The 21,742-nt window shown below is 58.9% G+C and overlaps 1 protein-coding gene across 1 annotated transcript in view; it reads right to left on the minus strand.

Moving 5' to 3' along the window:
* The window catches only part of CPXM2 (carboxypeptidase X, M14 family member 2), an 89,579-nt gene that overhangs the window by 63,489 nt on the left and 4,348 nt on the right, over nucleotides 1–21,742 (minus strand). The window contains exons 2-3 of the mRNA XM_036265158.1: nucleotides 16,196–16,294; nucleotides 8,974–9,083 (exon numbers count right to left, since the gene is read on the minus strand). Coding sequence (XP_036121051.1) covers nucleotides 8,974–9,083; nucleotides 16,196–16,294 — 209 coding nt within the window. The remainder of the gene's footprint in view (nucleotides 1–8,973; nucleotides 9,084–16,195; nucleotides 16,295–21,742) is intronic.

The raw sequence follows: 21,742 nt of genomic DNA on the forward strand, positions 1-21,742 counted from the left end.
CAAATAAATGAAGAATTGATGCAATTTTCTCAAGGAAATTAGGTTATAATGTACCATTACTGCACCTTAAAAAAAAAAAAAAAAAAAAACACCAGTGCCTCGAACTGACTAAATTTTGCTTCGGATAAATGTATTAAAGCCATAACAAAGAGAAACCCGATACTCTCCATTTAAGAGCAGACAGGACTTTTCCGTTTCAAGGTGATGGAGTAAATATGCTGGTTTTCCTGTGTTCTTCTCTCAAAAATATCCCCACACAAAGAAAACACGATAAACCTTGATCTCTGACGAGACTAGAAGACATTTATAACCCCAGCTGCAAACACCTGAGACAGAAGTCGATGGCGGAATCCTGAATGACTCAGCAAGAGGGGGAAATGCTACCTTACAAGAGGCAGAGCCTTAAAAAGCTCGAAAACTAGATTCTCAGGTCCCTTGGGAGGCGGCGATGAGGCTAACTACGGGGAACTTATTAAAAATGTATATTTAAAAAACAACAGATTCTCATGTCCCCACTCCCACTCCAGAGAAGATCTGATTTTTTTCTCTAAAATAGAAAAGCAAGCCACAGAATTCTCTGGGCTCAGACACAGAGCAGGGCAGGGCAAGGACACAGTAAGAACAGAGCACTCAGTGGGGGTCAGCACACTGGGCAATGCGATGCCCCAGCTCCCCTTCTCCATCCAACTCCAGACACAGTGGTGCCAGGCCTAGAACAAACAAAAAAGAAACTAAAAATATAATGGAGAACAGGTGAAAACCCTTAAAATAACTACATTGTTATCCCTGGAGAGAGAACATCTTGCTTGCATGAGACAAGAACAGTCTCAGAAAGAATAAGATACTGCACAAGAAAGAGCTCTTAGAATGTAAACATGCCAATGACAATAGACAGTAAGAGAAAAATGAGACGAGTAGGGGAAGAAGCTCAGAAGATTTTTTAGGGGAAGAAATTATTTGAAAAATGCTATAAGATAATGGACCAGATCTGTAGGTCCCAAGTCTCCAAAACACTAAGAATCTAGTACAATGAATAAAACAAGTCCCGCAGCAAGGCATATCATTGTAAAACTCTACCACATTGGAGATAAAGAGGAGGTTCTAAAAGCTTCTAAAGAGAAAAACTACTAATAACACAAATACAGAAAACAAAGCAAAGGAATAAAAATGGCGCCAGAATCCCCAAGGGCGACATCCAGAGCTAGAAGAACGGACGGATAAGGACTTAATTCTGAAGGGAAAGACGTTTCATCCTGGAATTTTATACCCAGCCGAACTATCACGCAATTGTGATAGTAAAATAAAAGCATGTTCGTATTCAAAGAGCCTCAAAATGTCTCTCTCGTGCACCATTTCCAGGAAGTTCCTCTAGGATGTGCTTCCCGCACAAAAAGAAGCAGAACACCAAAAAGAGGAAGCTGTCAGATCCAGAAATCAAGGGTTCCAGCGTTGGAGAGCATGCTCAGGACGATGGTGACGGAAGGCCCAGGACAGTCTCTGTGAAGAAGACCCAGCAAGCAACCCATTCAGGATACAGCCGGTCAAAGGGCTCCGGAGGGGTGTCAGCAGAAACATAAACAACCAAAGTGAGGCTAAAAAACTCAATGAACAGGTTCGACCTTATAGAGAATTATACTGAAGGGTATTTTACAGACGCAGGCCTATTTCGGGGTGTGGGGAGATGTTTTTAAAAATATAAGCAGAATGGCTCAGCAGTTAGAGTGCCGACCCGCAGACCAGAGAGTCCCGGGTTTGGTTCCCACTAAGGACACATACCTTGGTCTCAGTGTGTCCCCAGCCCCAGTTGGGGTCATGTGGGTGGCAATTACTCAATGTGTCTCTCTCACATTGATGTTTCTCTCTCTCTCTCTTCCTCCCTCTCTCCCTCCTGCTCTATCTGAAGATGAATACAAAAATGTCAAATGAGGAAGGAAGGAAGGAAGGAAGGAAGGAAGGAAGGAAGGAAGGAAGGAAGGAAGGAAGGAAGGAAGGAAGGAAAGGAAGAAGCAGCATGGATACCAGCTTCTGTGGGTGTGACTGCTACACCCCTCAGATTTCTCTGGGCCCTGCCACGAGCTGGGTCCCCAAGGTACCAGGGGCCCTCAGCCCAGAGGTCAGGGAGATGAGTCCCAAGACGAAGCACCAGGGGAGACCAAAAGCTGACAGACACCTGGACGTCGTCCTGGACACTGAGATTCAGGGGAAGGGGCGCGGGCTCCCCTGCACCAGGACCCGGGCTCTGAATCTCAGCTCTGCTCTGACTAGCTGTGGGGCAGGGCAGGTCATTCAGTCCCTGACTTCAGTTTCCTTATCTCTAAAACAGAATTTCTTTGTATACCGAAGATGAAATTAAATAACGCAATGAAATTTAATAAAATCGCCAAGGGAACGTCACACAGCCCAGTGGGCCGGAGCCCATTCCTGAGCCAGACTTTGAGTCCCCGTGGCCTGGCCTCGCTGCACGGCCCCCTCCCCTCTCATGCCCGGTCCCTCCGGCCCGTTCTGCTCAGAGCTCCTGTGTCTGCCACGCAAGCTGCTCGAGAGCAAGAACGGCACACAGCGTCGTTACGGTAACACTCGCTTTGAATTTTCCAAGAGAGCCGCGGTGTAAAGTATTTGGTCCTGTTATACCCATAACAATCCCAATGGCCCGCATTCCAGAACGCTGGCAGGCAAACGCTGTCTCGCAGACGGCTCCGCGCGGCCAGGTGCAGGACGGAATCTCTTTATCAGAACGAGCAGGACATTCCGTGGTTTGGAAACCAGACCCGCAGCGCCTCGCCCACAGACAGCCCCACCTGGGGCTCGCGGAGTCGCTGCAGGCTTTGTGCGGGCAGAGCATCGGGAGGCTGGCCACCCAGAGAACCGGGGTTCCAGGAACACACAGGCTATGGGGTCGGAAGACTCCGGGCACAAACGATGCCGGTGAGAGGCAGGAGGTGGGCATGGGCGATGCCTGAGGAAATGACGCTGCCCACGTCCTTCCTGCCAGGGCAGACGTGGTCTCCACACCGGGCGAGGCGGGGCAGCAGGTCAGCAGGATAAAACTCGGTTCAGCGTCCTAGAAGCGACGCCCCGTCTTCCTGCGGGGTACACCTGCAGCCACGGGCCTCGGCCATCTTCAAGGGTTTCCTCCTCGTTCCAGGTAAAAAGTCGATCAGCATATTGAAAGGGGGTCCTAAGACCAGCACCCAGGTGCTCTGCAGAATTCCCTCAAGGGAATGGCCCACGAGGGAGCCGGGGTGCCTTCCCGCGGTGCCGGGAGCGGGCTCCAAAGCGCTACTGTTGCACCCAGACGCTAGCTCAGGAACGAGGTGCCGGCGGTGATCGTCTCTAGGGGTCAAACACAGTCATTCTAACACATGCGAGACAGGGCACAGTGTCCAATGACCGAGACCAAGCCCCACAAAGGCATGGAGGTGTCCGTGCGGCGCCCGTGTGTTTTCTTATGACCTCAAAACGTTGGCTCATCCGAAACTCCGGCCTGAGCATCATCAGCTCGCGTGTATTCCTGTTCGTGCGGGAATCGCGGCGAAACGCTGAGTTCCAGCCACGTTCTCGGTATTTCATGTCTTCTGCTCACACCAGGCTCATCCTCACCACGACTGAGAGTCTTAAGAACGAAACTGAAGCCAGCCTGTGAAATGCGGGTCTGCTACGACCTGCTGAAGGCTTCCCAGCTGAGGTTACATCCCGCAGGAAGGGGCGTGGTCCTTGACCTCCCACCCCCCCTTGCTTAGTTGATGAGCCATGGACAACCTCTTGGGGTCCTCAGGGAATTCTACAAGGACAGGACAGGTGACAAGCTGCCAATAAATGACCCACCTGAACACAGAGTCACCTGCGAAGACCAACTACAGACACGTGATCCGAGCCTGATTTTAGAGGGTCATTACCAAAATGTTCTCTGAGAATCAGATCATTCATTCCTGATCCTCTGTGACTCCTGCCGGAGAAGAGGACAATGATTGCTTCTCCTCAATGAGACCACGGCCTCACGGTGAGTTAGTTAGTGGGTGAGGGTCCTGGGCACACGGCAAGAACACCCCAAGGTCAGGGGGCAGACCTCGGCGACCCTGCGAACGGGGGCTCCTCCCGGAATTCTTGGAAGATCTATCTGTTCTCATGTCCTGATGAAACCTAAACCGGGTTTCTGCTCTCAGCTTCTATTACACTGACAGCAGCAAAATCCCACTTGTGAAAACGAGAAGGTACAATTGAATGATGAGGCGCGTTTACTCTTTCAAAGTCCCACGCCTCCGATGGGGACGAGAGACTGCTGTAGACTGAGTATGTGTGCGCCCTGGAATTCCACACCTGGACACGGAATGCCCAGGGTGACGCTATTAGGAGGTGGGGCCGTTGGGAGGGGACTCGGTCATGAGGGTGGAGCCTGCTGAATGAGATCAGGGCCCTTGCAAAGGGCCCCCCCGAGAGCTCCCTCGCCCCGTCCGCCATCGGGAGAAGAGCAAGCATGCAGGAAGCTGACGCACCGCGCACCCGGTCTGCTGGTGCCGTGCTCTCGGACTCCTCAGCCTCAGAACCGCGAGAACTAAAGAGTGCTGTGCGCGGGGCGCTGGTCTGCAGTCTTCCGGGCAGCAGCCCAAGCGGACGAAGACAAGACAGGTGTCCCTGCTGTAACCCGGCAAACACAGTTCGGCCCGAGCTCAGCGTCCGCAGAAGCGTGTCTACAAACACCGAGCTCATGGAGAAGGTGGGCTGCACATCTGTGCTGCTCTGTAATCAGAACTCTCGAAAAATCCATCCTAAAACATACTGGCGCCGTTAAGGAGATGAGGGAAGTTGGTTTTTTAAAAATTTAACGTGGCGATCATGCTAGGATTTGACCTTAAAAAAGGCCCTGGTGAAGGCAGCTTGGTCACAGGGGTGTGAGGCAGAGTGGCAGCTGCCGAGTTGTGGGGCAAAATGGTTAAAATGGGCAAAAGCACTGACGACAAGCAGAGCCCGTGGCCGCTGGAGCCCGAGCAGCACAGAGGACGACGGGGGACGACGGGGGACCAGCGCCGTGGGTGGGACGGAATTGTCCGGACCTCAGCACTCAGCTGTCTGGGCGCAGCCTCGGGTCAGGTGCTGGTGCCTGGTCCCACAAAACAGGAATGTCCTGGCAAAAATGACACGTGAACCCACGCTACCTCCGGGTCGTGATGACATCGTTCCGTAGTCGCCAGTCACCGAGCAAACACCCCAGCAGCCGACACCCCCTCCGAGACGATGTCCTCCCAGCGGCCACGGCGGCCCGAGCTTTCAGCCACTGCCCAGGGACGTCCAGGACCCACAGACACGGGCAGGCCCTGCTCAGCATGGGGGACGCAGGGAAAGAGACACAGGAAAACGAGACGCACACTGTCGGCAAGAGCACCCCTGGGCGAAGGTGGCGGACGAGTAAGCCCAGGTGAGGTCACTGCCGGGGAAGAGGGACGTGCGGCCGGACGAGCATCCCAGACGCGCCCAGAGACTTCCCCGGCTGACTCAGGCAGGTTCACGGAGTCGGCCGAGTGAGGCCCATCCTGCCCCCCCAGGGAGTCTTAGCCAAGTTACTCTGCAACCCAGGTGTCTGTTTTCTGTAGCAGAGGCAATAAGAAGAACTGTACCTGTCCCCTGCGGGGGGTCCATGAAGAATCACCGAGAACAGTGCCAACAGCCATGGGGCAGAGCCCGCCCCCGCTACAGGAGTGGACGTCCGAGGAAGGGACGTGTCCGGGGCAGCCCTCTCCGCGCTGGGCCCGCACAGGCCCCGCAAGGACGGCCACTTCACAGGGGTAGGATGGCGCAGGGACTCGGACAGCATGCGCGCGGCATTTGAGAAGTGCCCAGGACAGGTCTCCCCCTACGCCTTCGACCCTCACGCTCTGCGGAGGCACCGGAGCGGGCCTGGGGCCTTGCCCTCCTGAGGAAGATGAGCCTCCGCGAAGGCAGGCGTCTTGCCCCAGGCCCCTCGGCCCCGTAGCAGACCCAGCACCATGGAGCCCGCGAGCCCGGGTTCTGGGTGCACCCCTTGCGTACACGCCTGTGGAGCCGGGCCAGCAAAGGGCACACTGACTGGCTCGCCCCTGCCCCGGGGCATGTAAACACGGCCTCTAATTCTGACACCTGGTGCTCCTGGCACACGGAATCCCGTTCACTGGAACAGGGTGTGGCGATTGTTAAACTGCGTTCAAAGTGGCGTGTGCGGGAAGCTGCCTTTGGGAGTGTCCTCGGTGGGGTCACCTTCGTGGGCGCTGGCTCCGGAGGGCCAGGAAAACAGCAGGGCCCACCCAGACACCCCTTCCCCGCGCAGCGGTGCTGAAGCCACTCACACAGGCCGCAGAGAACACTGCTCTCCGGGGTCCACACCCTGTCACTGGGGGCGGGAGCCAGGGACGGGGGCCGCTGGCCTGGACCCAGCCGGGAAGCTGCCACGTCACCCCTACGGGCAGGTTTGTCGCAGGGCATTAGGGCAGATGACATACCACTGAGGGCAAAAGGCGCCCTGTAAGGACCAGCGTGAGTGTTTCCCGTCACCCCCGTGTTCACCTCCGCGGAAGGCAGAGCGTGTGCCCGCGACGCTGTCAGCCCAGGGAGCGTGGTTTCTGCCTGGCGGGCGCCTCCCTCGGGTGAAGGGCAAGGGAGATGGCCAGGAACAAGGGACACCCCGCCGGTGTTCCTGCAGGACAACCGTCCAGCAGCCGGCCTCCCGCGCGGCCCAGCAAAGGTGGGGCATCGAGTAGCCTCCACCTGAGCTTTAACGGGGTCCTCACCGGACATCCTGGGGCCACTCCTGTGTGCTGGGTGCTCTTCGGGCCTGAGGCGGGGACAGGAGGAGACAATGCCCCTTCTCAAGGGGCCTCTGCTCAAGGAGGGGCCAGGAGCACCCCAGGGGGCAAGGCAACCACCACGGAGGAGCACGGAGCGGGCGGGAATGCACAGGGCTGCCGCCCTGGGGGCTGGGGTTTACCCGGGCACCTGGCAGCGACCAGAGGCTGTAAGCGAAGGCGCTGACCCAGTGAACGTTTTCACATCAGAAGTCACCTGACGTCACCATTCGACATCCTGGGAATGCTCGGGGGGGATTGTCCCAAAGGGCCTGAAATCTAGACGCTCAAGGCCGAGGTGTGAACTCGGCACGCCTGACTCACGTCCACCTGTGCTGCCGCCGTCCTCCCGTCCCTCCGCGGAGGGGTTCCCGCCCACGGCACACAGCCCTCCACCCACGCCACCCCAGCCTAGCACTAGCCAGGCCTCTGCCCGGAAGTGTGGTGAATGGGACACCTCCTCCTGGGTGAGGGGCAGCCTCCCCCACAGGGAAGGGGGTCAGGACATCAGACGGCAGCTCCTGGTGGGCGCCCGGCACGGCCCATGCCCCGCTGAACCCAGCCCTGCGTGGGTCCCACTTTATTTACTCGGAGGACGAGTCTGCTCAGCGCTGGAGGCACACAGATGCTCCCCGTCACGCCTGTTCAAGCTCAGAGAGAACCTTCCCTCGCAGAACAGAGGCCCCCTGCATCCGCCCATGTTTCTCAATAGCCATTGTCAAGGTAAGAGGAAAGAATATCTAAACCCGCTTTGGATTCCAGTCGTTAGTTCTGGAAACATTCTGCCTGAATTCGTCCGAGCCGAGCGGTGGGACGCTGGGTGTCTGGTAAGTCCCTCTGCTGCGGTCAAGTGTCCAGGGAGGAGGGAAGAGCAGGGTGCGGGCTCTGCTCAGACGCTCAGACGCTCAGATGCCCGAGCCCATGAGCCCCCGGGGAAGGGGCCTCGTCCACCTCGTCCCAGCACAGCAGCTGTGGGCTCGACTCTGCCACTGGCTCGGGAGCTGTGAGCCTTGGGGGCCCCCATCTCAATGGCCCTGACATCGCGGGGATACAAGGACCACCTGCCTCCCAGAAGGCTCGATGAGAGGGTGCGTTTGCACAGAGGGTTTGGAAACACAGCCACGTATAATCAGTCGGGGAAAGAAAAGTGAAATATTAGAGCAAGGCACAGGACAGCGCACGGTCAAACCCCAAGACGAGAGGGGCGGGTCGGCAGGTGCTGGAGCGCAGGGGACAGGCCCCGGAGCTGGGCGGGCAGGACAAGGCTCCTCCTGCACAAAGTGTCCACACGCTAACCCTGGGACACGTGAACGCGGAGGTTACATGCAGGGGGAGTGAAGGTCGCAGGTGCGATCCAGGTGGGAGGAGGTGAGGAGGTGATGCGGAACCTGATGGTCCCGACAGGATCACAGGGTCCCTGTGCGTGGGAGAGGGGTCCGCAGGGCTACGAGCAAGAACAGGCACCTCAGGAAGCTGGAGAAGGCAAAGCAATGCCCCCCCCCCGAGCCTGCAGAGGAGTCAGCCCCGTGAGACCCCTGCCCTCCAGAACGTAGGAGAATGAGCATGTGCTGCGTCAGCGGCTACGTTTATGATGAGTCAGAGCAGCGCAAAGTCACAAATACCAAAGGAGACCCAGGATTTTCTCTCCTGGGCCCGGTGGAGGGGAAGGGGTGCAGGCAGGGCCTGCCTGAGAAAGGCCCGGAGTCAGGACGTGCTTGGTGGAGCACGACCTTGACAGTAACAAGGGCCAAGGTTACGGTGGCCCCTGAGCCTGGGGTGGGGGGAGGCCAGACACGGTGTGCCTGGCCAGGGTGCGACCTGGGGGAGCCGGGGCAGCCTGGAGCGGAGCGTGTGCTGGAGCACGGGTGGGGAGGAGAGGGGACACACGCATGGCCTGCCCGGGCCCACGGGCTGGTCTGTCTCCTCCCGCCCTTCCCAGACAGGGCCATGGACGTGGGCCGCTGGCCTGGTGTGAGTGGCACCCTGGTCACTGAGCCCTCTTCGAAGGAGACACCCATCTGGGGTCTCGGGCCACCCCTGCTGTGACAATCAGCGCGGGTGCACCTTAGATGCCCTGCGGGGTGCCGGCCCCGCCCCCGAGCCGGCGCCTGTCCGTGGCCAGCGCGAGCAGCACGCGGTCGAACCCTCCGGGCGCTGGTACCTGGATGTTGAGCCGCCCTCGGTGCGCCCCCAGGCCGTAGCGCTTCACCGTGGACGCGTGCAGCTGGAAGTCCGTGATCTTCAAGGTCTCCAGACCCAGAGGCGGGCAGTCTGAAAAGGACAGCGCAAGTCACAAACCAGGGCACAGGTCGAGAGGAGCCGCGGGCTTCTCCACTTTCACCCCGAACTCCTACGCATCATCACAGCCCCACCGGCGCGCCCGGTGTTTCCGGACAAATGTCGTCGAGGCAACCGCCTCCGTTACGCTGTCCACTCTGGGTGTGTTCGCCCCGGTGTCCCTTCTCTCAACCGCTGTGGGTGCTACTGTCTGAGGCTCTTTCCAACGGCGGGTCCTCCGACGCGTGACAGCCTGGAGCGCCACGGGTTAAACCTCAGAGCAGCCTGGGTCGAGCCCAGTGAGGCTGCGGCAGCTCAGGCCTTGGCGTTGTGCAAAGTAACGTAAACAGAAAAAATACCGTCTGTTCTTGGCAACACTGGTCACTTTGAGAAGAGCCATTAAACACAGTTGGGTCCCGGCTCCCCTGGAACAAGACGCCGGCCCCGGGCCAGCGCGGTCCCTGCGGAGAAGAGATCTAACGGCAGCCCAGGGCCGGAGCCCAGGCCTCCTGACTCTAGGCAGCTGTTCTCGGCACCCACCCTGCCAGCCGCCTCGAAATCTCCAGATCTCTACTCTTTCCTTTTCCTGTGAGGCCCTGAGCCTCTCCGCCCACCCAGCACCCGGGTTCCGCTGGCTCCCACATCCTCCTGTAACCACGGGTGGTTTAGCTCATCTGCCTTCCTGCCGCCCCACCTGGGTCAGGGCGAGTCTCGATGCCGAACCCCCCGGGGCTTGGCCGAAACTGCACAATAGACCAGCCTCCGGGTGCCCGCCTTCCCCGAATCACATCTGCACCTTTCGCGATGAACAGACCGTTGAGAACAAAGTAGCTGAAGCACAAACTCTCTACCCCGCATCTCTGAGCAAAGATTCAGGAGGCAGGGTCCCAGCTCGGAATCACGCTCCTCCTGACCCGTTCCCGGGCCGTCTGAGTGATTTACACAGAAAGTTTGGCACGGGAATCCCCACAGTTAGAAAAATGAAGGATTTTCCACACTGGACAGCAGGGAACGAATGGACAGGACAATTATCTTTTGATTTAAAGACTCTAAGTTAATTCAAGACACAGAGTCCTGAGATGTTCTCCGTATTAAATACTTGACTCGGAGGCATTCCAGTGCATTTGAACCTGACTCACTTCCTCCTCCTCTTCCTCCCCCAGGAATTCTGTCGTCAAGGTCCTATCAACATCCGAAACAGCTGCTCCTCCCGGTCGGGCTCACCCAGAAGCGGGGCAACTGTGCACGGAAGGGACACAGAAGAAACACTGCAAAGCCACTGACCCAGTCCCCTGGGCCAACGCTCCGGGTGCCCCCTGGTCCTCGAGGTGGCCCCGGGACAAGTCCAGCCCCCCTGCTGCACCCTAGACTCTGGCCATCGTCAGAACTGCTGCTCCTTGCGACCTGAAGGCAGGAGCGGAAGCATGATCCCCAGGATGGGCCAGCCCACCTCCAGGGAACCTCTGCACCGTCCAAAGCAGGACTCCAGGAGGGCAGAGGACAGAAAGGAGACACGAGGCCCTCCCGGCTCCGCTCCCTGCTTGTCCATGACCCCAGCGGAGCCAGGGCACGCGGGGCCGAGGGAAAGAAACTGGAGTCTAGAGCCCCGTCAGCCCCAGTCAGGTGGTTCGGGGCCTCTTCAGAGGCACGAGGACTTGGAAAAGTGCCCCTCCCGCCAGAGCCACGGGCTCCGCGGAAAGAGCTGGATTAAGGTGCCAGAGACACACAGACAGACACGTGGCACAGCGACACCCCCCAGCCAGCCGACGCGACCGACCGGGGAACTCCAGGAGCAACGGAGGCCTCCTCGGGCTTGAAATCCGCAGACGCGCCCTGCCCGGCGAGGAGCTCACCGTCCAACACTAGGACCCCTTCCCTCCTGCAGAAACCTGACTGAGGGAGCCGGGGAGGGCCCGGGAGGACACGGGGGAGAAACAAGTGTTTCAAAGTGTAACATCAGTATCCGTGATCGGACAAAAACAAGGCTGGACCCCAGAGACATCTTTTTTTTTTAATCCTCACCCGAGGACATTTTTGCATTTATCTTCAGATAGAGCAGGAGGGAGAGAGGGGAGAAGAGAGAGAGAGGAACATCGATGTGAGAGAGACACTGGTTACCACCCGCACGACCCCAACCAGGGCCGGGGACAAACTGCCACCGAGGTACGTGCCCTTAGCAGGAACCGAACCCGGGACTCTCTGGTCCGCAGGCCGACGCTCTAACCGCTGAGCCACACCGGCCAGGGCCCCCAGAGCGGTCCTGTGGGGACAGTAACATGTCTGTACTGTAAGCAAGACAGTAACGCCCCTGAGGAGCCGACACTGGGTTGGCGGGTGTGGGAGTCACTGGGAAACTGGTCCCAGCTCTTGGTCCTCAGTCCCTGAGTCCCCAGCCCGGCTGCACTTAGGCCTCAAGGGCAGGATCTCAGCCAGAACTCAGCTCTGGGCCCCTGTTCCAACAGCAGCCCGGAGGCCCCTGCGGGCCGCTCCGGCCTCCGACAAAGACAACAAAACCCTGCATCGGCCATCAAGTCCGTGTCTCTACGAGGAAAACACTCGGATCCGGAGCGCGTGTGGGTGACGGGAGCATGAAGAGGTGTGAAGAGACCCTTCCGGAAGATACTAACTAGAGACTGGAGATGGGCCTGGCTCTTCAAGACCACGTCCCTGCCGGGCGGGCGCTGCCTCCCAGGCCTGGGCTCCGTTCCGAGGGGACGGCGAAGACAGGGAGCTCTGCTGTGTCCTGCACCCTTCACACACACACTCACACACACACTCACACTCACACACACACAGACACACACACACTCACACACACTCACACACACAGACTCACACACACAGACATACACTCACACAGACACACACTCACACTCACACACACTCACACTCTCACACACTCACACACACACTCACAGACACACTCACAGACATACAGACACACACACAGACACACATACTCACAGACACACACACTCACACACACACTCACACTCACAGACACACACACACACAGACACACACTCACACAGACACAGACCCATACTCACACACACTCACACACTCACAGACACACTCTCACACACACTCACAGACACTCACACACTCACACACTCACAGACACACACACACTCACACTCTCACACACTCACACACACACTCACACACACACTCACACACACAGACACACACACTCACACACACACACACACATACTCACACACACTCACACACTCACAGACACACTCTCACACACACTCACAGACACTCACACACTCACAGACATACAGACACACAGACACACATACTCACAGACACACACACTCACACACACACTCACACTCACAGACACACACACACACAGACACACACTCACACAGACACAGACCCATACTCACACACACTCACACACTCACAGACACACTCTCACACACACTCACAGACACTCACACACTCACAGACATACAGACACACACACACACATACTCACAGACACACACACTCACACTCACACTCACAGACACACACACACACAGACACACACTCACACAGACACAGACCCATACTCACACACACTCACACACTCACAGACACACTCTCACACACACTCACAGACACTCACACACTCACAGACATACAGACACACACACATACTCACAGACACACACACACACACACACAGACACACACACACACACACACACACACACACACACTCACACACATACTCACACTCACACACACACACACACAGACACACACTCACACACACAGACACACACTCACACAGACACACACACTCACACACTCACACAGACACACACTCACACAGACACAGACCCATACTCACACACACTCACACACTCACAGACACACTCTCACACACACTCACAGACACTCACACACTCACAGACATACAGACACACACACAGACACACATACTCACAGACACACACACTCACACACACTCACACACACACAGACACACTCACACTCTCACACACTCACACACACAGACACACACACTCACAGACATACAGACACACACACAGACACACACACTCACATACACACAGACACATGCACTCACAGACACACACACACAGTTAACCACGCTGCCCCTGCTAAGGTTCTCAGCACGGCAGAGCCCTTTACAAAACGGGTGTTGGGTCTGTGGCACGTCACTGGTCCTCCTGGCCACGCCACCGCCATGGACCACCCTGTGCACACCAGCTCTCCAGTACCCAGAGGGTCCATTGCCTCTGACATCACGGAGGGCTTCACAGCCCGGGGCAAAGTACGAACATCGTGGACAAACTGGGGTTCCACATCCAGAGCTTCAATCCCAACACCGTTCCCCAGCACACCAAGCCGGTCTGGGAGCTGCTACGGGAGCCCAGTCACGGAGAGGTCGTGAAAAGGGTGGCCGTGTGGGGAGCAGCGGGGCGCACGTGCAAGCAGCTGGCTGAGCTGACCCTGAAGACACTTCCTTCTCACAACCACCACGAGACCCTTCTACGCGCAAACGGAGGCTGGAGGCGGCGGGAACAGACTCCCATAGCCGGGCTGTCCGAGGGAGCGCGGGGATCGAGCGTGCCGTCAGCTCCCAGGGGCCATCCTCTGGCCTGGAAACCCAAGCCTGTGATCCAAACGCAAGATGCAGGGGTGCTAGGGGTCCCCCCAGCAAAAGGAAGTGAAGCTGGGCTGGGCATCAACACTTGGCAGAGGGCAGCCCAGCGCCGAGGCCTGCTGTGCCCTCTACTGGAGACGGAGCAGAGACCCCGCCAGACCTCGAGGGCCCCGCTGCGGACGGCCGTCCTCACCCCGAGGGCCCCGCTGCGGACAGCCGTCCTCACCCCGAAAACCCGCCGCGGACGGCCGTCCTCACCCCGAGGGCCCCGCTGCAGACAGCCGTCCTCACCCCAAAGGCCCCGCCGCGGACGGCCGTCCTCACCCCGAGGGCCCCACCACCACGGACAGCCGTCCTCACCCTGAGGGCCCCGCCACGGACACCCGTCCCCACCCCGAGGGCCCCACCTCCACAGACACCCGTCCTCACCCCGAGGGCCCCGCCGCGGACGGCCGTCCTCACCCCGAGGGCCCCCCCACAGATAGCCCAGCTCTCGCTGACGCTGACGGACCGAACAGCTCCGACTCACGACATTCCTCCCTTCCCCCTTCCGACCCTGACCCCCCTCGATGGATGAGAGTAGGGAGCCAGCTCCGTGGGGCGCCAGGAAATGTGTCCAGCGGCTCTGCCCGGCTCAGAAAGCACTGCTCCCCAGAGACGCGTGCCTCCCGGGGTCTTGGGAAAGGGCGCATCTCAGCTTATCTAGCGGCCCTGGGAGAGCAACCCCATCGGAGACGACCCTGCAGACGCCACCACTGGGCTCCAGGCAGCAGTTCTCACCCCTCCCAACATCAGAACCTCCTGGGGAGCTTAAAGAAAAGGCCCCCACACCCCTCCCCACAGGCTCTGGACAGGACTGCGGGGCCCAGGCTCCGGCCTAGAGCCCCCAGGTGAGTCTCTGAGACCCTTGGAAACTGGCCGGTGTCTGTCTCTTCCTGCTGACCAGAGCCCCCTCGCTGGAAAAGCTGCCCAAGACCTTCTCCCCCATACACATCCCTCCAGTCCTACCCACCCGAGCCTGAACCCGTACGACGACATGTCCGCGTCACAGGGCAGCAGCTCAGTCTCATCTCTGAACCCCCAAAGCCCAGTGACAGTCCCTGATAACCGTGTGGCTTCGTTACGGCCCAGCGGCCCTGACAAACCTACATCTGCTCATCTTGGAAAACCAACTGTTCCTACGCAGTGTTTATAAAGCCCCCTAAAAGGAACTATTGGTTCAAAATAGCATTTCTCGAACCTCAACCACGTGCTTATTGTTTTCATGAATTTGTCCTCGTCCGCGTAACCCTGCTCTGCTTATTTCTTAATCAAGAGGGTTCCGGTGACCCCGGAGGCCCTGGGTCTGGCTGGACGTAAATGCAGAGCTGAGGCAGGGCAGCTATGAGGCCCCAGGAGGAGGGACATGATGTTGTCGCCGGGGAGGCAGGGGCATGGCGGGGGAGGTGACCAGGAGTCCAGCCACACTCAGAGATGACGGGGACCTGGCTGTGAGTGACTGTGCACTCCGAAGACAGAGCGGCTACGAAGGTTTCACCCCAACATGGGTGGCTCAGAAAAGGCACCCCTGCCGGGCAGCCCCACGCCAGGCAGCCCACACCAACCAGCCCACGCCAAGCAGCCCCACGCCAAGCAGCCCACGCCAGGCAGCCCCACTCCGGGCAGCCCACGCCAGGCAGCCCCACGCCGGCCAGCCCACGCCAGGCAGCCCCACGCTGGCCAGCCCCACGCCAAGCAGCCCATGCCAGCAGCCCACACGCTACGTAGCCCACGCCAGGCAGCCCCACTCCGGCAGCCCACGCCAGGCAGCCCCCAGCCGGGCCAGGCCACGCCAAGCATCCACGCCAGCGCCCCAGGCAGCCCCACGCCGGGCAGCCCCACGCCAAGCAGCCCACGCCAGGCAGCCCCACTCCGGGCAGCCCACGCCAGGCAGCCCCACGCCGGGCAGCCCCCACACCAAGCAGCCCACACCGGGCAGCCCCACGCCAAGTAGCCCCACGCCAAGCAGCCCACGCCAGGCAGCCCCACTCCGGGCAGCCCCACGCCAAGCAGCCCATGCCAAGCAGCCCCACTCCGGGCAGGCCCACGCCAAGCAGCCCCACGCCAGGCATCCCCACGCCAAGCAGTCCACTCCAGGCAGCCCACGGCAAGCAGCCCACGCCAAGCAGCCCCACGCCAGGCATCCCCACGCCAAGCAGCCCACTCCGGGCAGCCCACGGCAAGCAGCCCATGCCAGGCAGCCCCCACGCCAAGCAGCCCACGCCAAGTAGCCCCACGCCAAACAGCCCACACTGGGCAGCCCCATGCCAAGCAGCCCACTCCAGGCAGCCCACGCCAAGTAGCCCCACGCCAAGCAGCTCACACCGGGCAGCCCCACGCCAAGTAGCCCGCGCTAGGCAGCCACGCAGGAATCTGCAGCTCATTGGACTGGTGATGGCACTGGGCTTGGGTGCGGCTCTGCACAGGCCTCACTCACCCTCGCTGACATCACCACGGGCCACGGGGACGCTGTGATCACCACTGGCAGGCTTCTCTGAGCTCTTGGTTCTCACGCCTTTTCTGTTGCTATTTTTACCTAAAAAGAGGGGAGAGCGATGCCTTGAGTGCCACGTGTCAGCGTGTCTCGAGAACTCAGCCATGTGTCTCCCCTGCCCCCACCAGGCCCGGGACCGAGGTGCTCCTGGCTCCCGGAGAGGAAGGAGGGGTGCACACCCAGGAATCACCCGCCGGAGGCAATGCGCACGTGCGGACACTGCTGTTCCGAAGCTGCGGAATGCGTATGGCATCCCTTTGACCCTCACTGGGACCCAGAGGATGACACCCCCTCTGACTGAGGGAGCTGGAAGGCGGGACGTCTGCCCCAGAGCCAGCATCTCCCACAGGCAGAGCCTCTCACACCCCCCCGAGGCCCTGGCTGGGCACCTGGGGGCCGGGCACGAGGCTCCTTGCAGGCACCCAGGAAGCCTGCTTTCTCCATCCCGGGGCCCGCCTGTTTCCTCTCACACGCCCCTCTCTCCACTCCTGACACACAGGCCTCCTCCAGCCTGTCTCCTCCCCCCAGCCTGGGCTGCCACTCCCCCTCGTCCCCCTCGTCCCCCTCGTCCCCCTCGTCCCCCTCGCCCCCCTCGTCCCCCTCGTCCCCCTCACCGAGCGCCCTTCCCTCCTCTCCACCTAATCAACTCCTCTGACTCTGCGATCGGCTTCAGGGGTCCCCACCCCAGAAGGCTTTCCTGCACCTGCTGGGACCAGTGCCCCCCTGGGGCTGACAGAGCCTGTCCTAGGTCAAGAGGCCTCTCAGCCGAGAGGGTGCAGGGCCGCAGGTGGTTCTGAGGGGAACGGGCTCTCAGGGTTCGCCCCGGTGAGGTCGGTGGGCAGAGGAAGGGGCTAGTGGGTCTGTATTCCCAGCTGCCCTGGCACACAGCCTGACCCACGGGGGTCTCCGGAGCAGGAACCACACAGTGTGCCCCGCCCCCTGGAGACGGGCTGCTTTCCTCCTGCCGCTTAGTCTCTGGCTGCAGACTGAGCAGCGGGGGTGGGGGAGCCGGAACCTTCCAGAACCTGCTACGGAGCAGGAAGCAGCCCTGAGGCATCGCAGAGGACCCCAGCCCTGGGGGCGGGTGTACCTGCCGGGGGAGGGCCTGGGGGGTGCCAGCAGCCTCACCCATACCATCACACCCGCGCCGTGCACACCCGCGCCGTGCACACCCACGCCGTGCTCCCCTGCGCCGTGCACACCCGTGCCGTGCACACCCACGCCGTACTCCCCTGCGCCATGCACACACACGCCGTGCTCCCCTGCGCCGTGCACACACACGCCGTGCTCCCCCACGCTGTGCACACGCGCGCCGTGCACACCCGCACTGTGCAGCATTGCCACACACGTGCAACACATGTCAGTCTGTTCGTGGGGGCAGAAACGAGGTCTGGTTTTGCTCACTGCTCGGTCTGCAGAATCTGGCAGATAAGCCCTGTGACGAATGTATGAATGAATGAATGAATGAATGAATGAATGAATGAATGAAGCGATGGATCACTTGATGACCCAACTGCACAAGCCAGGGGAGGGGCACATCTGCGGAGAAAGATGCTTAGTCTGGACTTTATCAAGCAAGTCGAAACACCAAAAACATCTTGTGGACTGTGCCAATGAATGAAATCATTCCAGATTGTTCTACAGTCAGCAGCAGAAAAAAAAAAAAAAAAAAGATGCTTATCAAGAAAAACCTAAATCATCACCAATTTCAAAGGGCACATCGCCGGGCTGGCCCCGCTGAGGGCCATCTCTCTGCGCCACGTTCTTGGAATGTCTTTGATCTTTCATATAAGCTCAGAAAATTACAAAATCAAGTGTCCCCTCGGATCAAGGAAGACAATCAACCAAATGTCCAGAAAGGCAAGAGGAGGAAGGTCGGTGACTTAGGGTGCCTGATGCCAGCCTCATGCCACCTGGGCATTTGTGCCATTTCTGTGGTAGGGGTGTCTGGCCAGTGGCCTCCAAAGGCGACCTCTTCTGAAAGAGCCTGACCGGGGGTCTGTCAAGACCTTGATTGTTGGGCAAAACCAGTGACAACTCTTGAGAACGTGGAGTCTGATTTGGCAGAAAAGTAAGACATCTGGGGGGGACGTTTTACAAGACATGTGAAGGAAAAGCCGAGGTCCTAGGGGCTGTCCCATCCCGGCCCTCCCCAGAAGCCGGCCGCTCACTGCGGGCCTTCTCTGCCGGACGACCTCTCTGCAGCCTCCGTGGACAACAGGGCGGAGAAAGTCCAAAGCAGGGCCTGCTGCACCTTCAGCCTCACCTCCCATACGTGGGATCCACACCCGGACCAGGACGTCCCCGCCCAGCCCTGAGGGGAAAGAAAGTCCAGATACGGGGCACGTGTGCTACCACCCCTGCGAGCTTGATCCCCCAGGGACCAGCATGTCCCAAAGGGGCAGAGACAACAGGCAGGGCCCAGCCACCTTCTGGAAGCTCCAAGTGCTGCCACTGCACTGACCAGGTGTGTCCTCCACCACCCACCTCACCTCTCCACGCTCTGCTCCCTCCCAGTACGAGGACACACAGTGCCTGCCTCGGTGGCAGTCACAGGGAGGAGACAAACAGCGTGCAGGACACATCCGCGGTGAGGGCAGTGCCTGGCCAGGGAACCGCTGGAGGAGACCGCTCCGGCCTCGTCGGCATTACGCTGGAGCCCGTACATCACAGCACCGTTCCAGCCGCCGGAGCCTCGACAGGCAGCGTGTGCAGCGTGACTCACCCCTGACAGGCATGTTCGCTTCGATTAGAACATCCCATCTTGGCAGGTACCCGCTGAGGGCGGGAAGCTTACCGTGAACATGGATTTTCAGGGGGGCCGCTGAGGCTCAGAGCGGGAAGGGACCCACGCCGAGCTCGGACGGAGCCAGGCAGAGCTGGACTGGGGTTCCGAGTCTGGCCCTTCCCAGCCCCCCTCTTCTCTCAGATCAAGAAAGACAACATATGGTGTGTCCAGATGAAAGACGAGAGTCGAGTGGAAATCGCGAACAGAGAAGGAGCCAGAATTAAATCAACATCTCCATCTGGGCTGCGCGACAAAGCTGAATTCCTTAAAAGTAGCAAAACAGAATTGCCAGTGGGGCCCCATGCTCTGTTCTGGTCTGTGGTGATGGACAGAACGCTTCTTGGTTTATAGGAAATGATTTCCCCTCTCTGTACAGAGAGCTCACAGTAGCGAGTCCCAGAAAATGAAACATTCTTTGCAGCACATTTGCATTTTCCCCAGGAAATTCCAGTCCAGCTGCTTCTGCCCTGCTCTTGTGCAGGGCTCAGCCCGGCCCTGAGCGCCTGGCCGGCCTCTTGCTAAGGAACCACCTAGTGGGGAGCCTCCCCCACGCACAGGGGTTCTCGGGACAGGCCCAGTGCAGCCGCGGGCACGGAGGCAGACAATGCTGACAGCTTTCTGAAGTACTGCCGAGAGCCCGTCTGCAGAGGACCCACGCGAGAGCCGGGGGTCCCTGACGGTGAAGGTGAAAATCCTAAATAACGTGGTGACAAACTCACGCTCCAGTGGGCGTTAGCAGAGGGGCCATGGCGTGGAGAGGGAAGAGCCTATGTCCTTATCTGGTCTGAGCCTGTCAAGCTCCCCTCAGAAACAGGTTCCCCAGGGAGCAGGTGAACTCTGAAGGAGGCTGAGTGGCTGAATGAGGCCCTTGCTTCTGCCACTCGGTGACCTGGGTCGTCTGGGGTGGAAATGGAGATACCAGTGCAATTTTCCAAATCTTTCACCAGAGCTAGACAAAATCAACTAACTAACCAACCAACCAATCAACTGACCAACCAACCAGCCAACCAATCAACCAACCAACCAACTAACCAACCAACTAACCAATCAACTGACCAACCAACCAGCCAACCAACCAACCAGCCAACCAGCCAACCAGCCAACTAACCACCAACCAACCAGCCAACCAGCCAACCAGCCAATCAACCAACCAACCAACCACCAACCAACCAACCAACCAACCAGCCAATCAACAAATCAGCCAACCAACCAATCAATTAAAAGCCCTCTTCACCTGTGTCTTCCCCATCAGCTTCTGCCCTCCTCTGGGCCAGCTTTTGTGCAAAAGGCTTGGTCTTCACCAGGGTCCCTGGGCATGCGGGACAGTCACTTCCTGCCTCTATGCAGCCATAGCACCTTCCTACTTGCAAGTAAAGAGCTCTTTACAGAAAGAGCCACCGCCGTGAGGGTAACAGGCGGGGGTGTGGCGGGGCCGTGCGGGGCAGCGCTGGTACTTGCTGTCTCGGCCTGGGTCTGGCCTGGAAACAGCCTGAGACAAGGCCTTGGAGCGGGAGTGTCTCTGGGAGGTGATTTCACAAAGCAGTGGAGGGACAGAGACATGGAGGAGGAAACATCAATTATCCAGGCTGTGTGTTGGACAGGACCCTCGGGGACTTCACCTGGCTGGGGACTCTGGGGACCTGGATAGAAAGTGCCTCTGGACAGTCCCTCTCAAGGCTGGGGGGCTGCGTGGTGACCCCTCTAACCTCACGCCACCTTGGACAGTCCCTCTGAAGGCTGGGGGGCTGCGTGGTGACCCCTCTAACCTCATGCCACCGTGAGAAGTGTGCTTATTGTTACTCCCATGTCACAGTGACTAGTCCGAGGTTTGGAGAAGTCACGTGGGCCTGTAGGTGGCAGAGCAAATTGTGATCCCTGCTCTCTCCAACTCCTGAACAAACTTTCCAAATACCTACACATGTCAGGCACGGATTTGCTAGTCCACAAACATCTGTGGCTTTGGGTTGTAAATTAGCATTTGCAGGTGTTTTGTAACATTGTAACCGTCCTATGGTGCTCAGAGGAGTAGCAGACTGGGTGCCAGCCAGTTGTGGATATCAGCCCTTCTGGAGCCACCCAAAGACACCCCAGTTTCATGGGTTTCATGATCCCAGAGGGGTCTGAGAAAGTCACAGAGGACACAGCCTTTGCTGGACTCTCCAAACCTCAGAGCAAGGCTCCGTAGCCCCTGGGCACATCCAGTGGAGACTTCACCTCCAAGTGCAGGCTCCAGGGCCAGGCTGCCCTGCGCGGGCACCGACGGCATCGCCCACCCTGAGGTCTGCCAGTGTGGATGCCCAAGGCACAGGAAACACTGTGGCTGTTTTAGGAACCACAGCCTCCAATGCAGCCCCCCCAAACACAGTGTCTCCCCTTCATTATCCACGCACCAACCCTGGCTTCCGGAGCCATGGCCACAAGCATGGGGATCTGCCAGCATGAATAGTTGACTTTGGAGAACATTCTGGAAAGCGGTGTTGTCTCGACAGCTGTCTGCTGATGTGGACGAAACATCCTTTTCTGTAAAACACCCTTCCCCTCAGGATTTTGTAGGCAGTTATCTGGATGACACACTTTGGATTTAATTCTTCGAGTGAGCGTGTAACAGCACGACGTGAAGATTTCCTGTGGCTGCTGGTAAAACACGCACTGAAGTGTGTACAAACGCATTCTCCTCGCCTCGCCCTCCAGCCTTGCCCGCG

This window comes from Molossus molossus, unplaced genomic scaffold (genome assembly GCF_014108415.1).
Source record: "Molossus molossus isolate mMolMol1 unplaced genomic scaffold, mMolMol1.p scaffold_m16_p_17, whole genome shotgun sequence".
Taxonomy (NCBI): Eukaryota; Metazoa; Chordata; class Mammalia; order Chiroptera; family Molossidae; genus Molossus; species Molossus molossus.